General features: G+C 46.0%; 1 protein-coding gene across 1 annotated transcript in view; it reads right to left on the bottom strand.

The window, feature by feature from the left end:
- Positions 1-23,169, bottom strand: part of SMNDC1 (survival motor neuron domain containing 1) — a 28,108-nt gene extending 4,939 nt beyond the window's left edge. The window contains exons 1-5 of the mRNA XM_056531155.1: positions 23,033-23,169; positions 13,098-13,217; positions 11,639-11,781; positions 10,400-10,561; positions 10,153-10,306 (exon numbers count right to left, since the gene is read on the bottom strand). Of these exons, the coding sequence (XP_056387130.1) occupies positions 10,153-10,306; positions 10,400-10,561; positions 11,639-11,781; positions 13,098-13,217 (579 nt within the window). The 5' untranslated portion in view covers positions 23,033-23,169. The remainder of the gene's footprint in view (positions 1-10,152; positions 10,307-10,399; positions 10,562-11,638; positions 11,782-13,097; positions 13,218-23,032) is intronic.
- Between the last annotated feature and the right edge of the window lie 1,152 nt (positions 23,170-24,321).

Below are 24,321 nucleotides of genomic sequence, written 5' to 3'. Positions count from 1 at the left end.
GGTCTAGTGGACTTTTATGAGCAATAGCCAGATTGGTCATGGCAGCCACGGAGGCCTAGTACAAGCCCTGTGCAGCCAGCAGATCATTGCTATATTCTCTAACCCCTTAAGGACCAAGCCCATTTTAACCTTAAAGGGGTACTCCAGTGCTTAAACATCTTATCCCCTATCCAAAGTATAGGGGATAAGATGCCTGATCGCGGGGGTCCCGCAGCTGGGGACCCCCAGGATCATGCACGCGGCACCCCGTTTGTAATCAGACCCGAAGCGTGTTCGCTCCGGGTCTGATTATGGTCGACCGCAGGGCGGGCGGCGTGTGACGTCACGCTCCGCCCCTCAATGCAAGCCTACGGGAGGGGGCGTGATAGCTATCACGCCCCCTCCTGTAGGCTTGCATTGAGGGGCGGAGCGTGACGTCACACGGGGCGGAGGAGTGACGTCACACGCCACCGGCCCTGCGGTCGCCGGTAATCAGTCACGGAGCGAACACGCTCTGGGCACGGATTACAAACGGGGTGCCGCGTGCATGATCCCGGGGGTCCCCAGCGGATAGGGGATAAGATGTTTAAGCACCGGAGTACCCCTTTAAGGACCAGGCCAATTTTAATTTTGAGTTTTAGTTTTTTTCCTCCTCGCCTTCTAAAATCCATAACTCTATTATATTTCCATCTACAGACCCATATGAGGGCTTGTTTTATTTTACCATAAAATGTAAGGTAAACCCCCCCCCCCCAAATTTTTTTTTTAGGGAGGAAATTTTAATGAAAACTAAAATTTTGCACATTTTGTTTTGTTTTCACACTGTACACTTTACAGTAAAAATGACGTGTTCTTTATTTTGTGGGTCAATACGATTAAAATGATACCCATGGCTAGATACTTTTTTTATTTATTTTTTTAAGCGGTTCAAAAATATAAATCTAAAACTTTTTGTACAAAATCAGTAATCTAAAACCGCCCTATTTTAAACCACTTATAACTTTTTCATTTTTCCGTATATAGGGCGGGATGAGGGCTCATTTTTTGCGCCGTCATCTGCGCGTCGACAACACATTTGCATATATAAAACTTTTAGATCATTTTTTATAAATTTTTTGACTTTTTTTTTTTCCGTTTACGCCATTCACCGTACAGGATCATTAACATTTTGATAGTTCGGACATTTATGCATGCGACGATACCAAATAGGTTTATAAAAAAAAAAAAAAAAATTTTTTACCCTTTTTTGGGGGGTAAAATGGGAAAACGGACAATTTTTATTTTTATTGGGGGAGGGGATTTTTCACTTTTTTTGTGCTTTCTATTTTTACATTTTTCAACTTAAAATTTTTTTTTTACACTTTATGTCCCCATAAATACTGTTAAATACTGCTAATACTGTTCAGTGCTATGTATATAGGACACAGCACTGATCAGTATTATCGGTGATCTGCTCTGGTCTGCTCGATCTCAGAACAGAGCAGAAGACCCCGGGAGACGGGCGGAGCCAGGTGAGAGGATGTATGATGTGTGCATATGTATGGTATATATGTATGGTGTGAGTGTATGTGTGTATGATGTATGTGTGTATGTAATGTATGATGTGGGGGGGGCGGCAGTGGCGGGGGTGGGTGTGTATGTATGATATGGGGGCAGTGGCTGGTGTATGTATGATATGTGTATGCATGAATGTTTTGTATAGGAGCGGACTGTCACGTCGGGCATTAGGGCAGTTGTACCATCTAATTTTATTTATTTTTAGTAGCACCCGCAGTAAATTGCACCCCCAGAATCCCCCCCCCCCCCCCTTCATACTCACCGCCAACCAAGAGCCCCACGGATGCACGCAAACACGCCTGAACCAAAACTACAACTCCCAGCATGTTGCACCATAACCTAAACTGTAGAACTATAAAGTGTAACATGCTGGGAGTTGTAGTTTTGGTTCGGGTCAGCTGCAGAGCTATAGGCTGCATCAGGGCATGCTGGGTGTTGTAGTTACTAACTGTAATTCCCAGTATTCCTTGACACATCCTATGGTTCTGCAGCTGACACGAACCAAAACTACAACTCCCAGCATGTCCTACAATAACCTTAACTGTCCTACTATACAGTGCAACATGCTGCAACACCCACAGAACCATAGGCTGTATCAGGGCATGCTGGGAGTTGTAGTTATCTAGTAACTAAATGCAACTTCCAGCATTTTCTGACACAAAATGCAGCACACAAACTGGAGAAGCAGAACCCCCCCCCCCCCAGTAACACATAAGTCCCTATTGAGACTGAAAAATAGTGATTAAAATATTTTAAAAAGTGCGTATACATGTGAATAAGCCCCTTTACTAATAAAAGTTTCCAATTTTCTTTAAATAAAAATAATGTACAAAAATAAACATAAGTGGTATCGCTGCATGTGGAAATGTCCAGACTATTCAAATATAATGTTAATTAAACCGTACGGTGAACGGTGTAAATGTAAAAAATAGTCCAGAATTGCTCATTTTTGGTCACTTCATATGAGAAATTTTTTATAAGGTGATCAAAAAGTTACATCTAGACTTTTCTGGGCTCGGGTGTAAGAGGAGCTACAGCTCTCCCGCCGCTAATAGCCTGACATACTGCGATCACTGTGGCTGCTATTAAACCATTTGATCACTGCTGTCAGCAGTGTCTAAAGGATCTTATATCCATCCCTGGTGGTCTAGTGGGGGGATCAGACTATTTTGGTAAAAATTATTTCATCAACCAGGACAAGTGGATTTTCTTGAGGGACAAGTAGATTGTGTTCCGCTTTAGTCCCTTGGACAAGTAGTTTTTTTTTTATTTCCACACCCCTGGTTCTCACAAAGGATCCTGCGCAGATTTGTAACTGCCGATTAAAAGCTGTGCTCAGTCATTTAGTTTATATTGAAATCTGCAGCATCAAATCCTGCGCATCAAATCTGTGTACATGTAAACTTACCCTAAAAGAAGATTTCCATTATTATAAACTAGGAACAAACTATTTGTATGTATATGTATGTGTAATATATGTTTCATGTTTTTCAATGGTTTTGTTTCCCCCCCCCCAATGTCCCTACTAAGCAAGAAATCACAGGAACAAACCCACATTGAGCAAAGCTACAGACACCACAACATAACAGTGTCACTAATAAAGCACAACTTCAACCACTTAAGGATGCAGGGTGTAAAGGTACGCCCTTCATCCGCAGTTTAAAGCGCGAGTCATACCCAGTGGGTCCCGGTTACTATCAGCAGCCAGGACCCACGGCTAATACTGGAAATCTCCGATTGGGCCAATATTCGGCATTAACCCTTTAGACACAGCATTTAAGTGTGGAAAATTTTGTGGCCAGCTAGCTCAGTGGGACCACCACATAAAAATCACGGGCTCCTGATCAGCTGAGGGGACGGGTGGAGGTCCCTTATCTCGCACCACGTTGTCCGATTGGCACTGCTTCTGTGCAGGAAGCCATGGCAGCCTGCACTACTGGAGCATCAATTTCACTAATCACACTACGGCACAGTATTGTTCAGTATATGAAGTCAAAAAAATAAAGGAAAAGTTCAGAAATATGAATAATTCCCCTCCTTAAAGGGGTACTCCACTGGAAAAAAAATTCTTTTTAATGAACTGGTGCCAGAAAGTTAAAGAGATTTGCAAATTACTTCTATTAAAAAATCCCAATCCTTCCAGTACCTATCAGCTGCTGTATAAAACACAGGAAGTTATTTTCTTTTTTTTAATTTCCTTTCTGCCTGACCACAAGTGCTCTCTGCTGACACCTCTGTCTATGTCAGGAATAAAATACATCTGCTATGGGGATTTGCTCATGCTCTGGAAAGTTCCTGACATGGACAGAGGTGTCAGCAGAGAGCACTGTGGTCAGAAAGAAAGGAAATTTAAAGAAGTACCGTATTTATCGGGGTATACCACGCACCGGCCTATAACACGCACCCTCATTTTACCAAGGATATTTGGGTAAAAAAAGTTTTTTACCCAAATATCCATGGTAAAATGAGGGTGCGTGTGTGCGCGTGTATACCCCGATACATCCCCAGGAAAGGCAGGGGGAGAGAGGCCGTCGCTGCCCGCTTCTCTCCCCCTGCCTTTCCTGGGGTCTAGAGCCCTGCTGCCGGCCCTTCTCTCCCCCTGGCTATCGGCGCCGCTGCCCGTTCTGTCCCCCTGACTATCGGTACCAGCGCCCCATTGCCGGCGCCGATAGCCAGGGGGAGAGAAGCGTCGCCGACAGCCAGGGGGAGAGAAGGGGCAGCGGCACCCATTGCCGGCGCCGCTGCCCCGTTGCCTCCCCCCATCCCCGGTGGCATAATTACCTGAGTCGGGTCCGCGCTGCTGCAGGCCTCCGGCGTGCGTCCCCTGCGTCGTTGCTATGCACGGCGCGGCGCACTGACGTCATGCGCCGCGCAGCGCATAGCAACGACGAAGGTACCGTTAGTACCGATAGTCAGGGGGACAGAACGGGCAGCGGCGCCGATAGCCAGGGGGAGAGAAGGGCCGGCAGCAGCGCTCTAGACCCCAGGGAAGGCAGGGGGAGAGAAGCGGGCAGCGACGGCCTCTCTCCCCCTGCCTTTCCTGGGGCGGTATCGGCGTATAACACGCACATAGACTTTAGGCTAAAATTTTTAGCCTAAAAAGTGCGTGTTATACGCCGATAAATACGGTAATTTGCAAATCTGTTTAACTTTTTGGCACCAGTTGATTTAAAAGAAAAAAAGTTTTCCAATGGAGAACCCCTTTAATAAAAGTTTGTATCACCATCCTTTCCTAAATAAAAAAGTAAAAAAACAAACAAAACAAAAAAACAACATATGTGGCATCGCCACGTGCATAAATGTCTGAACTAATGAAATGCAACGTTAAACTGCACAGTCAAATGGCGTAAACCTTAAATAATTAAACCAAGAATTTGGTATTTTTGATCACTTCATAACCCATAAAAAATTACTTTAAAAAGTCTCATCAAAACAAAAATGACATCAATAAGAACTACAGATTACGGTGCAAAAAAATTAGCCCCCTATACGGAAAAATAAAGAAAGGTAAAGGGGTCAGAATAGGACAATTTTAAAGGGGTTGTGCGCTGCCCTGACTTTCGGAGCTCCGCTCACAGCGTCCAGAATTTCATTACTCCGAACGCTGTGTGCGGGCTTCTGTGCTCGCAGCCGCCGGGCGCGACGTCTCGCACGCCCCCTCGCGACGCGTCGCCCGCCCCCTCAACGAAAGTCTATGGGAAGGGGGCGCGACCGCTGTCAGGCCCCCTTCCCATAGACTTTGGTAGAAGGGGCGGGCGAGACGTCACGAGGGGGCGGCGAGACGTCACGAGGGGGCGGCGGCCACGAACACGGAAGCCCGCACACAGTGTTCGGAGTAATGAACTTTCGGACGCTGTGAGCGGAGCTCCGAAAATTAGGGCAGCGCACAACCCCTTTAAGCATACTGATTTTTGTACAAACAATTTTAAATAAAGTAGTAAAACAAAACAAAACCTTTATAAATTGGTTAGGATTGTAATCGTATGGACCTACAGAATAAACACAACGCATAATTTCTCGGTCACTCTTCATTGGGGGACACCTAACTGATGGGTATATGCTCTTGCCACTAGGAGGCGCTGACACTAGGAAAAAGAAAAGTCGGCTCCTCCTTGGCAGGATATTCCCGCCCACCTGCAGTGAGGAAACCAGTTTCAGCTAGTATCAGCTAGGAGGTGGACACTGTCTGGTTCTCTCCAGACCTGGTCTTTTTATTATTTTCTAGTTAGGGATGTTTAGCTAGATTTCTTTACTCCCTTTTATTTTCCTTTTTTCAGGTGGGGCGACAGGAGCATGGCGCTTCCTGTTTCCCCATATGCGGCTAAGGGGCACGGGACATTGATGGATGCACCGTCAACCCCCTTCCCGCCAGCGCCTGGAGGTTGCACCCTGGGTCCCCCACTGCCCCTGCTCGCACCGCTATCTGTAGCCTTGTATGATGCAGAGTGGCCATAAGCTGGTTGAAGACGCCTGAGGGAGAGTATAAGGAATTGGCGTCTTCAGGTAAGTAGGTATTCCTCCCCCTCCTCTCCAAGGGACTCTGTCCTTTATTGGGGTCTTTATGTGTGGGGCTTTGTTTTTACTGGGACAGCCGCCGAGCTGCGGCTCCCTCTGGCAGGTGTTAGGTGCTTTTTCACTTCCCTGCTCATTTCTGCAGGCTGCGCGCTGACTGAAGGGGTCATGGCGGCACATAGCTCCGCCCTTCTTCCCTCCAGCATGCATTCCGGGGGTCATGGCGGTTTCTGCCGCCTGTCACATATGGCCATCTTCTCCCTACCCCGGAGCCAGCGCACGATCAGAGGGGTCAGGCAGCGCCACCCCTCCAGGTTCGCGCGCTACTCTGCTCCTTTTTCGGCCCACAGGTGCTTACCCGGCGGCCTTGACTTGTGTGCCTCCAGCGGAGTTTAGCCCCGGCCCCTCCGCCTTTTAGGGAGGCGGCGCCGCCTTGTACTCTGAGCAGCTCCGCCGGCCTCCCGAAGCCGCGGCCCGGCGGGAGCTTCTACTGTCCAGGCTGCTTTCTGTTACAGTTAGCCTCGCCGGGGGGGCGGAACTAGCGGTGCGGCCACCTGAGTTTAGCTCCGCCCCCTCCACCTTTTCGGGAGGTGGCGCCGCTTTGTACACCGGCCTTCCGAAGCTGCAGCCCTCAGGAGCTTCTTCTGTCCGGGCTGCTTTCTGTCTCTATCAGCCTCCGAGCTATGCGGCTTAGCAGACGCTTCTATGGGTGCTGCTCCTGCTGCCGCCGCTCCTGAGGCTACCCACTGTCTGTTCTCATCAGAGGAGAACTGATTGCAGGAGTAGTTCTAGTTGATGCACAGTTATATTAAAAAAATAAAAATAAAATACATGCAGTTTTTCTGGCCATTTGGGGTAGTCCCATAATGGCATTGCATTATATTTGATATAAGGTTAATGCCTGCTGTCCTGGGTTCCTAGACTCCCTCATCTAACAGCTGAAGTACCTGCGGCTGGCTTTCCGGCACCTCTCTACTGTGCGAGGTGTCCGATGGAACGACTCGCCCATACCAGTAAGCCGGACGGTGGTCTGCATGGTTTTCCTCTGCAGTTTGTCACATGTCTCACGGCCGATGTATCTGTTGCTGCAGTTCCGATACCCCACTGCTGGGTGCGGTATATTTAGGGCTGACCGATGTGTCTTCAGGACCCATACCAATTTGCCAGACGGTGGTCTGCATGGTTTCCTCTGCAGTTTCTCACATGTCTCGAGGCTGAGGTGTCTGTGACTGCAGTTTCAATACCCCACTGCTGGGTGCGGTATATGGAGGTCTGCCCGATGTGTCTTCAGGACCCATACCAGTAAGCCAGACAGCAGTCTGCATGGTTTCCTCTGCCGTCTGTCACACGTCTCACGGCTGAGGCGTCTGTGGCTGCATGTGTCTTAAGGACCCTAAGGCTCGTTACGAAGTCTTCTACGGACCCATTCCAGTAAGCCAGGCGGTAGTCTGCATGGCTTCCTACATCGCCGGTCACACATTTCACGGCTGATGAATCTGCAACTGGAGTTCCGGTTCCTCTCTACTGTGCGGGGTACCGATGGTATGAATGGTTATCTTCTGTGGATCCATGCCAGTAAGCCGGACAGTGGTCTGCATAGTAGACTACCCCGCCTGTCATACATAAAACGGCTGAAGTGTCTGCAGCTGGTGTTCCAGTCCCTCTCTACCGGGTAAGGTACCGATGGGATGAATAGTTGTCTTCGGTGAATCCATGCCAGTAAGCCTGACAGTGGTCTGCATGGTTGCATACACCGCCTGTCACATATCAGATGGCTGATGTATCTGCGCTTGGGGTTCCGGTTCCTCACTATTCAACGAAGTGCCTATGGTGTGCACAGTTGTCTTCTGGGGATCCGTGCCGGTTGGCCTGACAGTGATCTGCATGGTTGCCTACACCGTCTGTCTTCTTCCAACGGTTTAGGTATCTGCAGCTTGAGTCCCGCTCCCTCATTGCTGGGAGGTGCCGATGGGACACATCCTTGTCTACTTTGGACCCATACCAGTAAGCCAGACGTTCGTCTGCTTGGTTGTCTACACCGCCTGTCCTACATCAACCAGCTGATGTCTCTGCTTCTGCAGTTTCGGTACCTCACTATTGTGTAAGGTGTCCGCCTGCACCGCCTGTCATACATCACGCATCTGAGGTACCTGCGGCTGGGGTTCCGGTACCTCACTACTGAGCAAGGTGCCAATAAAATGACTCGTCTTCCATGGTCATATACCTGTGAGTCAGGTAGTGGTCTGCAAGGTTTCCTGCGCCACTTGTTACGCATCACATCACCGATGTATCTGCAACTGGACTTCCACAACCTCACTACTGTGTTAGGTTTCCGCTGGGATGTGTCGCTGTCCCCCAGGGACTCATTCCAGTAAGCCGGACAGTTGTCTGCATATTTTCTTCTGTTGCCTGTCACACGGCAGATGTTTTTTGCTGTTGTGCGTGGTATACGTGAAACTGACCCAGCGTGTCCCACGGACACTATGCGGGATGTCAGGGATGCATTCCATGGTCCCTCTACTTCCCTATATCTCTCTCCAGGGGGCGGGGTTTCTTGGCCTCATCGCCCTGTCACCTTTGTTGTAGGTGCTCAGTTATCTCCGGTCTGGCTGTTCCCTTTTCACTAACGCCTGTGGGGTTTCCTTGCTCAGCCAGACTGCTACTTTGGGTCATCTTCCATGCATTGTCACACCATGGACGGTGGTTCTCCACTGCCATGGTAATTTTCATATGGGTCTCTCTGAGTTGCCCCATGTGCCTTGTACACTGCACAACATACTGGTTTACAGGGTTGCCTGTTTGACAGGTCCCTCACTGCTTGCCTGCTACTCTGTCTACAGGCTGGTATCTCTCTCCCCTGTATGCCTTCGTGTGCGGGACCAGCCGTGGCCACAGTCTCTTTGCCCTATGGCCACACTGTGTCTGCTTGGTGTTTTCATCCACCTGGTCACCTCCCACATTCGGCTGCCACTGCAGCTGTAGTCCATGCAGTCCCGCAGAGTGTGTGCTCATGGGTTCTTAGAACCCTTTTCTTCCTATAGGTCACACTGTCTTGGCCTTTTTCAGGCTCTACATTCATTCTTCATCTTCTTAGTCTGTGACTGCAGCCTTGGTGTTTGGCACCATTAGAAGATGAAGTGAGGGTTTTTTTTGTCTGTGGGTTCCGGGGCCTTTTGCAGCAACTGCTGTGTCGCTCTGTTCTCCTTCTTCAGTTGCACTGTTTGTCTGCTGTGGGCGTGCCTCTTCTTTCAGGCGGCTCTCCGGTTCCTTGAGCCTTGGGTATGTTTCAGTTCTTTGCCTCAGCGATCCATTGGTCGGGGTGGTATTTCTGTTCTGCTCGCCTTCACTTCTTTCTGGAAGTTTTTTTCGCAGAAGGGTTTTTTCGCGGAAATCCGTTTCCCTTTTTTTCCTGTGGTTTCTTGTCTCTTTATATTACCCAGGTGCCTTGGGTCTCTACAGAGGATGGACCTTGCCTTGGTCCTGGACCTTCTCCTTGGACAGGAGATCTTACGGGATCTTATTATTCTGGGCCTCGTATGTCTCCGACCTGGGAACTCATCCACAGACCTTACGGGCATGCGAGTTCAGTCTGGGACTGTCCTTTTCGATGTTTGTTTTTTTCCCCCACCCTGGGGGACTGCCTTGGTACGTCCTATCAGTTAGGTGCTCCCCAATGAAGCGCGACCGAGAAAAGGAGATTTTCTTGTACTTTTTGTACTGTAAAATGCCTTTCTCGTAGCCTTCATTGGGGGACACCGGACCCACCCATTTCTTCTTGTTTCCGGTTCTTGGGTTGTTTTCCGGGATTCCTTTCTAAAGTCCTTCGCACGTTTTCCTCGCGGGCTTCTCCTACTGCTTTGTGACAAAACTGGTTTCCTCACTGCAGGTGGGCGGGTATAGCCTGCCAGGGAGGAGCCGACTTTTCTTTTTCCTAGTGTCAGCGCCTCCTAGTGGCAAGAGCATATACCCATCAGTTAGGTGTCCCCCAATGAAGGCTACGAGAAAGAGCTTTTACGGTGAGCCCAATAAAAAATCTTTTTTTTTTTTTTTACCAAAAAGTGCACTTGGTAGATACGGAGGATCCCAAAGTATTTTCTTTTTTACCTGTCCTTTCTTGTTCTTCGAATATGCCTTGTTATTGAACTGCTGCCACTTTGATTTCTGATCCTCACGTTCCTGCTCCAATTCCTTTATCCTCTGCGCTTTCTTCAAAGCTTTCTTCTTTTTATATTCTCTCTGCTGGGCGATCATTTCTTTTCTGAAGATAGAAAGAAGTAAAGCCAAATGAAAGGATGCTGGGCCCCTATGCACCTTCACATATGGACATAACAGACATTGAAAAGGTACCTACTTAGACATAGGTAAGCTGCCGCTGTCTTCCTTCGCTTTCCTGCCCTCGTCCACAGGTTTCAGGTTTAGCAGAGAGGTGACTTCTGCATTTCCATAACCAAGGAAAGTAATGGCGGCAGTCCCATTCTCTTCGTCTATCTCCTCAATCTCCGCCTCGTAAAGCCTGTAAAGAGATCATGGCTGTAAGCTTGTGAGTAATGGCTAGGACCACAGTGTGATGCCAACATCATACAGTGCATTAAAGGGGTACTCCACTGGAAAAAAAAAAAATCTAAATCTAAAGTTAAACAGTTTTGTAAATTACTTCTATTTAAAAAATGTTAATCCTTCCAGTACTACTTAGCTGTTACTGTATGGCAAAATCTCTAAACTTTCTGGTTTATTGCAGATTTTGATACAGTGCCCCCCCCCCCCCCCGACCTACGATGGCCCCCACATACAAAGGTCTCTCAGAGGCCATCGCATGTTGAAGGCAGCATCAACATACGATACTTTTGTATGTAGAGCCATCGTATAAACAGCTATCCGGCAGCGCAGACTGCTTCAGCTGCCACCGGATAGCAGTTTACGGTGCCCTGTGTGGTCCGTTGACGATCACTTACCTGTCCTCGGGGCTCCGGTGCATCCTCTTTAGGATCCCCTGCATCGTCGGCGCTCTCCATCGTCGTCATCACGTCGCTGCGCACGCAGTCCCGTCATCCAATAGGAGCGGCGTGCGTAAAGACGTGATGGCGGTGACGGAGAGCGAGGATGCCGGGGAAGCAGAGGCCTTGCCGGAGCGTCGGGGACACCCTGGGGACGCGGCGACATCCCGGGCAGCGGGGACAGGCGAGTACAACTTCCTCTACCAGTAGTCTTCAACCTGCGGACTTCCAGATGTTGCAAAACTACAACTCCCAGCATGCCCGGACAGCCGTTGGCTGTCCGGGCATGCTGGGTGTTGTAGTTTTGCAACATCTGGAGGTCCGCAGGTTGTAGACCACTGTCCTATACTTTACATTGCACGGATCCCTCAACATACGATGGTTTCAACAAACGTCGGTCCATTTGGAACGGATTACCATCGTATGTTGAGGGACCACTGTATTCCCATTGTGGACAATATGAAAAATAAATTCACAGCGCTATTGACTCACTTGAAGATGTAAACGGCAAATGCCTATCACTTCCTACATCCCCTCTTACCACCTCACTGAATTGAGACAAGATAAACGTATATAATTTCTCGCTTGCCACTTACTGCCCGTCCTCCGTCCAAATAGACATACATCTGTCCCCAACCTTCCAGGAAAGGGTGCCGCTGGCTGAGGTGATGTCATCAAAATTTTCGGGGGCTTCTGATGTTTGGGACGACAGGAGATCTTTAGTCAATTCGATGATTTCCTAAGAATTAAAAAGAGATGTTGTGCGCTATTGTGTAGATTCGCACTTGTTCAACCTTTTAAAAAGGAAAACTGTCACATATTTGCTCCCATACTAACCACAGGTACTGGTGGATAGTGCGGGAGACGCTGATTCCAATGATCCCTACATTGGCCGGATCCATCCGCCCGTAATCTTCGTTTTAGAATATCTGGAAATGTGGCTGTAACTGGCACGGGTGGGGTTTCTGTAGCTTAACTAGCACTGACGTCAGCGCCGCCCGCTTAGAGTTCACTGCGCATGTGAGGAAGCAGCGCATGCGCAGTGTAGACCAGTTAGGAGCGGCAAAGAGAGGAAGAGCTGGAGGGAGGGGGGATGAATATTCATAAGCAGGTGGCACTGCGGATGGGCATCGACAACATCAGTGCCAGTTAAGCTACAGAAACCCCGCCCGTGCCAGTTTCAGACACATTTCCAGATATAATAAAACTAAGATTGCGGGCGAACGGCCAGACAGATCCGGCCAAGGTAGGGATTATTGGAATCAGAGTCTCCCGCACTATCCATCAGTACCTGTAGTCAGTGCAGGAGCAAACACGTGACAGTTTTCCTTTAAAGCGTAACTCTAATGGTTTTTAGACAAATGACTATTGTGCAGCATTGTACTTGAGAATCATTTTTCTCAATCACTTTCGTTTAAAATTTGGCACCTAAATCCATGGTCGACACCCGCTATCTGGACACCGAGCCGGGGCCCCATACAGGAGCGGTCGAACCCCCCGCGATCTGAAACTTATCCCCTATGCTTAGGATAAGTTTTTCAGCACTGGACTACCCCTTTAAAGGGGTACTCCACTGGAAAAAAAATGTTTTAAATCAACTGGTGCCAGAAAGTTAAAACAGATTTGTAAATTACTTCTGTTATGATCCACAGGAAGTTCTTTTCTTTTTGAATTTCCTTTCTGTCTGACCACAGTTCTCTCTGCTGCCACCTCTGTCCATTTTAGGAACTGTCCAGAGCAGGAGCAAATCCCCATAGCAAACCTCTCCTGCTCTGGACAGTTCCTGACATGGACAGAGGTGTCAGCAGAGAGCACTGTGGTCAGACAGAAAGGAAATTCAAAAAGAAAATAAACTTCCTGTGGAGCATACAGCAGCTGATAAGTACTGGAATGATTAAGATTTTTAAATAGAAGTAATTTACAAATCTGTTTAACTTTCTGGCTCCAGTTGATAAAAAAAAATAATAAATTAATAAAAATATGTCTTCTACCGGAGTACCCCTTTAAATATTGTCTGTTAACAAAATGTCCCTTTTCTTTTACCGATTATCGCACCTGTAAATCCTTCTTTAGCTTCTGTAAATCCTCATTTTCTGGATTATAGTTTAATGCAGTCTCCACCTGGTTCAGCTGGGCTCTGTAGCTTGCAAGTTGCTTTGCTAGTTCTTCCGCCATCTGAAAAATAAATAAATAAATAAATAAACAAACAGGAGTCAGACAAAAGAACGGCACAGTGTTTGGGTAGAATTACATATAGCTGGACTGTACAAAAAGAGAGGACCGACACTGCATCGCCCAAACAAAGGAAAAGGTTTACAGACAGAAACAGCCGATCACAGCTTTGTTGGCTTATTTTTTCTCACTTTTAAAAGCTATAGGGTATCTGATCATAAACATACTATGCACAATAATATCACATTAAATTTACCAATGTAGTGGGAAAACAAAAAACATGAGTCGATCTTAACTCCCTGGGGACGAAGGACATATCCATACGCCCTCCGTATTTCCGATCACCGCAGCTCGTCGGGCGGTGATCGGACCGGGTTGACTGCTGATATCTATCAGCAGGCATCCCGTGGCAATGCCTAGGGGGGTCATGAGACCCCCCCATGTCAGCGATTGCAGCAAATCGCAGGTCAATTCAGACCTGCGATTTGCCGGGATCCGGGCAAATTGGGTCACTGGTGACCCGATCGCCCGGAAAATAAGAATGATCGGAGCTGTCAGAGACAGCTCCAACCATCCTGAAGGATAGGAGCGAGGTGGCAGTTTTGCCACCCCCCTCCTATCCCCTGCCATTGGTCGGTCAGGTTGACCACCAATGGCAGGAGGGGGGCGGGGGGGCGTTAGAGTTCATTTCCCCCCGCTCTGCCCACCGATCGAAGTCGGTGCAGAGCAGGGGAACACGGGCGTCGAGGAGGGAGCATGGTCCGGCTTACCCGGACCTTCAGAGGCGGCATCCAGGAGCAGCGGCTGCAGCAGGAGGAGCGGCGGCCGGAAAGTGCGTCGGAGAAGGCTGCAGTGAAGATCGCGATAAGTGATCTTCACTGTGGCCTTCTAAAAGCTGCAAAACTACAACTCCCAGCATGCCCACACAGCCAAAGGCTGTCTGGGCATGCTGGGAGTTGTAGTTTTGCAACATCTGAAGTGGCACAGTTTGGAGGCCACTATATGGTGGTCTTCAAACTGTAGCCCTCCAGATGTTGCAAAACTACAATTCCCAGCATGGCCAGACAGTCAGGGATGCTGGACATGTAGTTCTGCAATATCTGTCCCTTCAGATGTTGCAGAACTACAACTCCCAGCATGACTGGACAGTCTAGGCATGCTTGGAGTTGTAGTTTTGCAACATCTGGAGGGCTACAGTTTGGAGGCCACTACTTAGCAGTCTCCAAACTGTTCTTCCCCAGTTGTTGCATAACTACAACTCCTAGCATGCCCAGACTGTCCAGGTATGCTGGGAGTTGTAGTTCTGCAACATTTGAAGGGCCAGATATTGCAGAACTACACGCCCAGCATCCCTGACTGTCTGGCCATGCTGGGAATTGTAGTTTTGCAACAGCTGTAGGCACACTGGTTGGGAAACACTGAGCTAGAGTCTGTTTCCTAACTCAGTGATTCCAACCCGTGTGCCTCCGGCTGTTGCGAAACTACAACTCCCAGAGTGCACTGACAGACCGTACATGCTGGGAGTTGCAGTCTTGCAACAGCTGGAGGCACATGGGTTGGAATCACTGAGCTAGAGTCTGTTTTCTAACTCAGTGGTTCCCCACCAGTGTGCCTACAGCTGTTGTAAAACCACAACTCCCAGCATGTATGGGCTGTCAGTGCATTCTGGGAGTTGTCATTTTGCCACAGCTGAAGGTTTGGGACGCCCCCCAATGTGAATGTACAGGGTTTACAGTGGGTTTCCTTCTGCCTGTGTGAATGTACCCTAAAAACAGTACACTAACAAATAAAAAAGTAAAACACTACACATACACCCCCTTACACGTCGCGCCCCCCCCCAATAAAAATAAAAAACGTCTCATACGGCAGTGTTTCCTAAACAGCGCCTCCAGCTGTTGCAAAACCACAACTCCCAGTGTTGCCAGACAGCCATAGACTGTCCTGGCAGGCTGGGAGTCTTGCAACAGCTGGAGGCACCCTGTTTGGGAAACACTGCTGTAGGGTTTTGGTGGAGACAAGCCCCATCCTTGTAACCGGGTCCACCCCTACTACAAATTCCTAATTTAGGCCTCAAATGCGCAAGGCGCTCTCTCCCTTCAGAGCCCTGTCGAATTTTAAGGCAACAGTTTTGGGCCACATATAGGGTATCTCCGTACTCGGGAGAAATTGAGTTACAAATTTTGGGGGGATTTTTCTCCCATTGCCCTTTGTAGAAATGGTAAATTTGGGGGGGGGGGGGGGATGCACTTTAGTGAAATTTTTTTTTTTTTTTCATTTACACATCCGAATTTAACAAAAAGTCGTCAATCACCTGTGGGGTGTTAAGGCTCACCAGACCCCTTGTTATGTGCCTTGAGGGGTGTAGTTTACAAAATGGTATGCCATATGTTTTTTTTTTTTTGCTGTTCTGGCACCATAGGGGCTTCCTAAATTTTGCCCCCCAAAAACCATTTCAGCAAAATTCACTCTCTAAAATCCCATTGTCGCTCCTTCACTTCTGAGCCGTCTACTGCGCCCGCAGAACACTTGACATCCACATATGAGGTATTTCCTTACTTGAAAGAAATTGGGTTACAAATTTTGGGGGCTTTTTCTCCTATTACCCCATGTAAAATGTCAAAAACTGGGTCTACAACAAAATGAAGATTTTGAATTTTCTCCTTCACTTTGCTGCTATTCCTGTGAAACACCTAAAGGGTTAAACTTTCTGAATGTCATTTTGAATACTTTGGGGGGGGGGGGGGTGTAGTTTTTATAAAGGGGTCATTTTTGGGGTATTTCTAATATGAAGGCCCTTCAAATCCACTTCAAACCTGAACTGGTCCCTGAAAAATTCCGATTTTGAAAATTTTGTGAAAAATTGGAAAATTGCTGCTGAACTTTGAAGCCCTCTGGTGTCTTCCAAAAGTGAAAACATGTGAACTTTATGATGTAAACATAAAGTAGACATATTGTATATGTGAATCAGTATATAATTTATTTGGAATGTCTGTTTTCCTTACAAGCAGAGAGCTTCAAAGCTAGAAAAATGCAACATTTTCTATTTTTTCATCAAATTTTGGAATTTTTCACCAAGAAATAATAAAAGCATCGACAAAAATTTACCACTAACATGAAGTAGAATATGTCATGAAAAAAACTCAATCAGAATGAAAGGTAAAAGCATCCCAGAGTTATTAATGCTTAAAGTGACAGTGGTCAGATGTGCAAAAAAAGCTCCCGTCCTTAGGGTTATAATGGGCTCCGTCCCCAAGGAGTTAAGGCGGTACTCCGTTCGAAATGTTCTTTTTTTTAAATCAACTTTTGCCAGCAAAACAGATTTGTAAATTACTTCTATTAAAATATATTAATCCTTCCAGTACTTATCAGCTGCTGTATGCTCCACAGGAAGTTCTTTTATTTTTTAATTTCTTTTCTGTCTGACCACAGTGCTCTCTGTTGACACCTCTGTCCATTTTAGGAACTGTCCAAAGCAGGAGAGGTTTGCTATGAGGATTTTCTCCTGCTCTGCACAGTTCCTGACATGGACAGAGGTGTCAGCAGAGAGCACTGTGGTCAGACAGAAAGGAAATTCAAAAAGAAAAGAACTTCCTCTGTAGTAAGTAGCAGCTGATAAGTACTGGAAGGATTAAGATTTTTTTATCATAAGTAATTTACAAATCTGTTTCACTTTCTTGCATCAGTTGATTTAAAATAAATAAAATGTTTTCCACCGGAGTACCCCTTTAAGGGATTTGCTCACCTTTACTTGTACAGCTCTTAGGCATTTCAATGGTCTCCATGGTTACAAACAAACCCTGTTAGTTCTAATTATGCAGTCCTAAATTTATCAGTAAAAACAAAGAAAAATAGCCGTCACAACTACCTAATACATGGGTGCCCGCTGCTGTGGCAAATACAGTATGCAAAAAAGAAGGTTGCAGCAGCACTCTTGGTCAAAAAATGGAGGCTCTTAGCGCACTTTTTGATCAAAACGTGTCCCCCCCCCCCATCCACCACGCGGAGGTGGCCTCATTTCGGATGGGACCCCAACACTCATTTCACTCACCTCTGCTGGGCATATGGCTTCTGACTGGGTGACGTGCTGGATCCACTATCAATTTTAGTTTTTGCTGTGCAATTTAGGGGGAGTGGCCCCCTCTGTAGCCATGCACCCCTCTCCTTTTTCACAGGAGGTGTTTTAAATTGATAGTGGATCCAGCACGTCACCCAGTCAGAGGCCATCGGCTGTCCAGGCATGCTGGGAGTTGTAGCTTCGAAGGTGGAGGTCCGCAGGTTGAAGACCACTGCTGCCTTTGTCATCATCGAGACCCCCCCCTTTAGTTTTCTACTCCCCTCCCCTGGGTGGGAAGGAAGGGTGAGCTGGTCCAGACCATCTATGCTGCAGGGACCATCCAGTTTAGTCGTTACGGGCTGTCCATTTTCCCCGGGGGGCCTCTTCTCCGTGCCTGCCCGGGACTAGAGACGTTGCCTTGACGACAACGCACAGGGACGCGCATGAACGTTTTGTGTGCACTGCGCATGTGTGTAAAGTCAAAACCGTATGGAACCGTGACTCCCATGTATAAAAAAAAAAAAAAAAAAAAAAAAAAAAAAAAAAAAAACACACATGTATACGGTTTCAATACAGTTTTTTACCCGGACCAAAAACCATGGTAGACTACAGTTTTGGGTACCGTAAAAAAAAACGGTGAAAACCGTACAAGATGCAAAACGGACACAACCTTGGCATGCGGTTTTCAATGGAGAGTCAATGCATACGGTTTTCAATACGGTTCCGGACGGTTTTCAAATAGAAAATGTATACGGGAACTGTATAGCAAAAACGCGGTGTGAACACAGCCATACACTGTTTTGATCCCCCTTAAGGACTCAGGGTTTTTCCGTTTTTGCACTTTCGTTTTTTTCCTCCTTACCTTTTAAAAATCATAACCCTTTCAATTTTCCACCTAAAAATCCATATTATGGCTTATTTTTTGCGACGCCAATTCTACTTTGCAGTGACATTAGTCATTTTACCCAAAAATGCACGGCGAAACGGAAAAAAAAAAATCATTGTGCGACAAAATCGAAAAAAAAAACGCCATTTTGTAAATTTTGGGGGCTTCCGTTTCTACGCAGTGCATATTTCGGTAAAAATGACACCTTATCATTATTCTGTAGGTCCATACGGTTAAAATGATCCCCTACTTACATAGGTTTGATTTTGTCGCACTTCTGGAAAAAATCCTAACTACATGCACGAAAATGTATATGTTTAAAAATGTCATCTTCTGACCCCTATAACTTTTTTATTTTTCCATGTACAGGGCGGTATGAGGACTCATTTTTTGCGCCGTGATCTGAAGTTTTTATCGGTATGATTTTTGTTTAGATCGGACTTTTTGATCACTTTTTTATTAATTTTTTAATGGTATAAAAAGTTACCAAAAATATGCTTTTTTGGACTTTAGATTTTTTTTTTACATGTACGCCATTGACCGTGCGGTTTAATTAACGATATATTTTTATAGTTTGGACATTTACGCACGCGGCGATACCACATATGTTTATTTTTATTTACACTTTTTTTTTTATGTGAAAAGGGGGGCGATTCAAACTTTTATTAGGGAAGGGGTTAAATGACCTTTATTAACACTTTTTTTTAACTTTTTTTTTTTTTTTGCAGTGTTATAACTCCCATAGGGACCTATAACACTGCACACACTGATCTCTTATACTGATCATTGTTATCCCATAGGGACCTATAACACTGCACACACTGATCTCTTATACTGATCATTGTTATCCCATAGGGACCTATAACACTGCACACACTGATCTCCTATGCTGATCACTGGCGTGTATTAACACGCCTGTGATCAGTGTTATCGGCGCTTGACTGCTCCTGCCTGGATCTCAGGCACGGAGCAGTCATTCGTCGATCGGACACTGAGGAGGCAGGTAAGGGACCTCCCGGTGTCCTGTAAGCTGTTGGGGATGCCGCGATTTCACTGCGGCGGTCCCGAATATCCCGACTGAGCAGCCGGGTCACTTTCACTTCAGACGCGGCGCTCAGCTTTGATCGCCGCATCTGAAGGGCTAATACAGGGCATCACCGCGATCGGTGATGTCCTGTATTAGCAGTGGGTCCCGGCTGTTGATAGCCAACAGGACCGACCCGATATGACGCGTGACCCCGCGGCATATCGCGGGAGCCGGCGGAGGACGTAAATATACGTCCTTCGTCGTTAAGGGCCCTTTATAAGCAACTAGCTGAGTACCCGCCGCTGCCCGGTTTTTCCTACCTTATCCTTGTGGGGGAGGAAAAGCAACAAAGGAGGAAGCTTTTGTCCTCATATCCAGTCCTTAAATCTTGACCCCATATCCCGTCCCCAGGTGGGGATGCGCTTTGGTAAAGATATTGTAAGCTGAAAACAAAAGGAGTGTGGCTTAAAGGGTGGGTGTGTCTTTGCAAGATGGGGCATGTAATGTGGAGGGTGTGGCTTACCAGCCGGACTGACACATTCACCAAGAGATGCAGAGCGGAGCTTGTGGAGTAAGGCACCAGAAGTCCTATATACTTGTATGCAACTTGAAACAAAAACCCCATCCTTCATATATTGGGGCAGGTAAGGGGCTAATTTAACTATTATATATTTTTATTTGACATAAGTAACATGTGACCAAGTATTATCGAAATATCTCCAGCCGTACAGAAGTTATGCTGGATTTGCATTGGACTTTTAAACAAAAAAACTTGACCCTGGCAAATGGGGGTGGGTAAGGGTTAAATTAACTATCCTATACTTTTGCGTAATTGTCCGAACTATTAAAATATAACCTTATATTTCCCGTACGGTCAATGGCGTTAACTTAAAAAAAAAAAAAATACCAAAACACACAATTGCGTTTTTTATGTTTATAACATCACAGAAAAAATGAAAAAGCATTTAAAAAGTCCGATCAATACCAAAATGGTACAGATACAAACGGAAGACAAGCGGCACAAAAAAAAAGCCCTCATACAGAATATACTGAAAAATAAAAATGTTATAGGGGTCAAAAATGTAAAAAAAAATTAATTTTCTTTTTTAATTTTACAATGTTTTTAAATTAGTTAACCCCTTGCTGCAAAACACTGTTTATAAACGGTGCTGCGGCACGGCAGGGTTACGAAGCGAGCTGAGCTTGCATCATACCGGTATCAGCAGCCAGGACCCGTGGCTCAGGCTGCATTCACACCTCGTTTTTTTACATACGGGTGCCGGATCCAGCTGGGGGAGGGGCAAACCGGTGCTCCCGTACCCCAGCCGGATCAGCCAGTGACTCCATTTACTTTAATCAGCCAAACGGAGTCAAACGGTGACTCCAGTCGGCTCAGTTTCGACCCGTATCCGGTTTAGGACCGGACCTAAAACTGTAGTATACTAAGGTTTTAGGTCCGGTCAGGAAACCGCATAGGGGTCAAAACTGAGCCGACCGGAGTCACTGTTTGACTCCGGTCGGCTCATTAAAGTAAATGGAGTCACAGGCTGATCCGGCTGGGGTACGGGAGCGCCTGGTTTTCCCCTCCCCCAGCCGGATCCGGCACCCATATGTACAAAACGTGGGGTGAATGCAGCCTAATACCCGACATCACTGTTTAGGCAGATGTCCGGCGTTAACTCTTTAGACGTGACGATCAAAGTTGATTGCCGCGTCTAAAGTGAAAGCTTCCCGGCAAAGCGTGGTGTCCCAATCAGCTAGGAAGCACGAGGAGGGTCCCTTACCTGGCTCCTCAGCGTCCAATCGCCGAATGACTGCTTCGTGCCTTAGATCCAGGCAGGAGCAGTCAAGTGGCGATAACACTGATCAATGCTATGCAATGGCATAGCATAGAACAGTGCAAGAGATCAGTGTAATGCATGTTATAGTCCCCTATGGGAGCTATAACACTGCAAAAAAATAAAAAAAAAGTTAATAAGGATAATTTAAATAAAAACAAACGTGGTATCGCCTTGCGCGTAAATCTCGAACTATAAGAATAAAAAAATATTGTTAATTAAACTACATGGTCAATGGCGTACACGCAAAAAAAATTCAAAGTTTGTGTATTTTTGGTCACTTTTTATACCATATAAAAAATGAATAAAAATCGATCAAAAAGTCCGATCAATACAAAAATGGTACCAGTAAAAAATTCCGATCACGGTACAAAAAATGAGCCCTCATACCACCTCATGTGCGGGAAAAAAAAAAGTTATAGGGGTCAGAAGAGGACAATTTTAAACATTAATTTTCGTGCATGTAGTTATAATTTTTTCAAAATCAAACCTATATAAGTAGGGGATCATTTTAACCGTATGGACCTACAGAATAATGATAAGGTGTCATTTTTACCGAAATATGCACTGCGTAGAAACGGAAGCCCCCAAAACTTACAAAATGGCGTTTTTTCTTCAATTTTGTCGCATAATTATTTTTTATTTTTCTTTGGTTTTGCCGTAGATTGTTTTGGGGTAAAATGACTGATGTCCCTGCAAAGTAGAATTGGTGGCACAAAAAAAAAAAAAAATAATAAGCCAAAATATGGATTTTTAGGTTCAAAAATTGAAAGGGTTATGATTTTAAAAAGGTAAAGAGGAAAAAAACGCTTGGTCCATAAGGGGTTAAACAAGAAGGAAACAAAACAAATTTGGTATTGGTTGTAATCAGGCCGACCTAAAGTATCAAAAACAACAAGATTGACCACAAGGTAAATGGCATAAAAAAAATAAAAAAATTTTTTTTTTCAAAATTGCTTCTAATTTTAATTTTCTCAATTTCACGTCACAATTTTTTTATATTTTTTTTGTTCTTGTTTCGGAGGACAGGATAGGGGAAAACGAAAGGAGTCGTTACAAAGCACAATTGGTGCCGCAAAAAACAGGCCCTCACATGGGTCTGTAGATTGAAAAATAAAGAGTTATGGGTATTATAGGGCGAGGAGGGGAAAACGAAAAATTGTAAAAACTAAGAGAGACCCTATTGACGTAGTTTTTTTGGTTGAAATTATTTTGTGGACAAGAGGATTTTCACGAGGGACAAGTAGATTGTGTTCCGTTTTTTAGTCCCTTGGACAATTTTTATTTTATCTTTTAATTTCCACATCCCCCCCCCCCCCCCTGGGTGTAGGAACAATTAGGAGACGGTCATGGGGTGATCTCAGACGGCCCCTCATTATTGTTAGGTGTCCCCCCTGCCGGGTATGATGCAGGTTCGGCTTCCAATGAGAAAACATAGGTTCTAGGACGAAATTCTCGGTCGCCATGGAGACCTGACGCCTATAATTTGTATAAGCCCTGCGTTACCTATAGGTGTGAACGTAGCCTTACATATCATGATTACAACCCATCAGCTCCTGTCTGGAGGAGTAACTCAGTGTTTCCCCAAACAGGGTGCCTCCAGCTGTTGCAAAACTACAACTCCCAGCATGCCCGGACAGCCAAAGGCTGTCCGGGCATGCTGGGAGTTGTAGTTTTGCAACAGCTGGAGGCACCCTGTTTGGGGAAACACTGGAGTATGGGGGTCCTGCAGGCTGTTGTATTAGGGAGGCCTCTGAGGAAACAGCTGTATACTGACTCATATACTCCATAATATAGGAGGAGGATTATATTGAGGGACTACAATGGCGGCCTGAGGCCTACACCGGGGGGGGGCGGCGGCGCGGTGTATAAGAGGTGAGCTCCCCCTCCTCCTGTCCCCCGCTTCGCGGGCCTCCCCTCCGGTTCCTCTCGCTGTGACCCCCGCCGGTCTCCTCCGCCGCTCCCCTAGTACAGCCCCCCACCCCTGATATCCCGGGCCCGGCCAAAACTCACCGTCTTCGCTCCTTACGCCTCGACTTTACTTCGCGCGAGACTTCGAGCTCGCGCGAGAGCTCAGGACGTGAAGGCTCGACCTCGGAGTCACGTGATATATATTTTTTTTTTTAAGCCGCTGGTTGTCATGGTGAGAGAGTAGTTAGGCCCTTCACATGTCTATGAGTAGTTCGGCCTAATGTAATGCTGATTAACCCCTTCCATTCCATAATAACAAGACTGATTAACCCCTTACATCCTATTATGACTATCCCGATTAACCCCTTACATCCTATTATAACAATGCTGGTTAACCCCTTCCATCCCATGATAACAATGCTGTTTAACCCCTTCCATTCCATAATAACAAGACTGATTAACCCCTTACATCCTAGTATAACAATACTGATTAACCCCTTACATCCTATTAAAACAATGCTGATTAACCGGTTCCATTCCATAATAATAATACTGTTTAACCCCTTCAATTCCATGATAACAATGCTGTTTAACCCCTTACATCCTATTATAACAATACAGATTAACCCCTTACATCCTAGTATAACAATACTGATTAACCCCTTACATCCTATTAAAACAATGCTGATTAACCGGTTCCATTCCATAATAATAATACTGTTTAACCCCTTCCATCCCATGATAACAATGCTGTTTAACCCCTTCCATTCCATAATAACAAGGCTGGTTAACCCCTTCCATCCTATTATAACTATACTGATTAACCCCTTACATCCTATTATAACAATGCCGATTAACCCCTTACATCCTATTATAACTATACTGATTAACCCCTTACATCCTATTGTAACAATGCTGATTAACCGGTTCCATTCCATAATAATAATACTGTTTAACCCCTTCCATCCCATGATAACAATGCTGTTTAACCCCTTCCATTCCATAATAGCAAGGCTGTTTAACCCCTTACATCCTATTGTAACAATGCTGATTAACAGGTTCCATTCCATAATAATACTACTGTTTAACCCCTTCCATCCCATGATAACAATGCTGTTTAACCCCTTCCATTCCATAATAACAAGGCTGGTTAACCCCTTCCATCCTATTATAACTATACTGATTAACCCCTTACATCCTATTATAACAATGCTGATTAACCCCTTACATCCTATTATAACTATACTGATTAACCCCTTACATCCTATTATAGCAATGCTGATTAACCCCTTCCATTCCATGATAACAATTCTGTTTAACCCCTTCCATTCCATAATAACAAGGCTGATTAACCCCTTACATCCTATTATAACTATACTTATTAACCCCTT

This window comes from Hyla sarda, chromosome 7, assembly GCF_029499605.1.
Source record: "Hyla sarda isolate aHylSar1 chromosome 7, aHylSar1.hap1, whole genome shotgun sequence".
Classification (NCBI taxonomy): domain Eukaryota; kingdom Metazoa; phylum Chordata; class Amphibia; order Anura; family Hylidae; genus Hyla; species Hyla sarda.
Note: the sequence above shows the minus strand (reverse complement) of the source record. Positions and strands in the feature narration are given on the sequence as shown.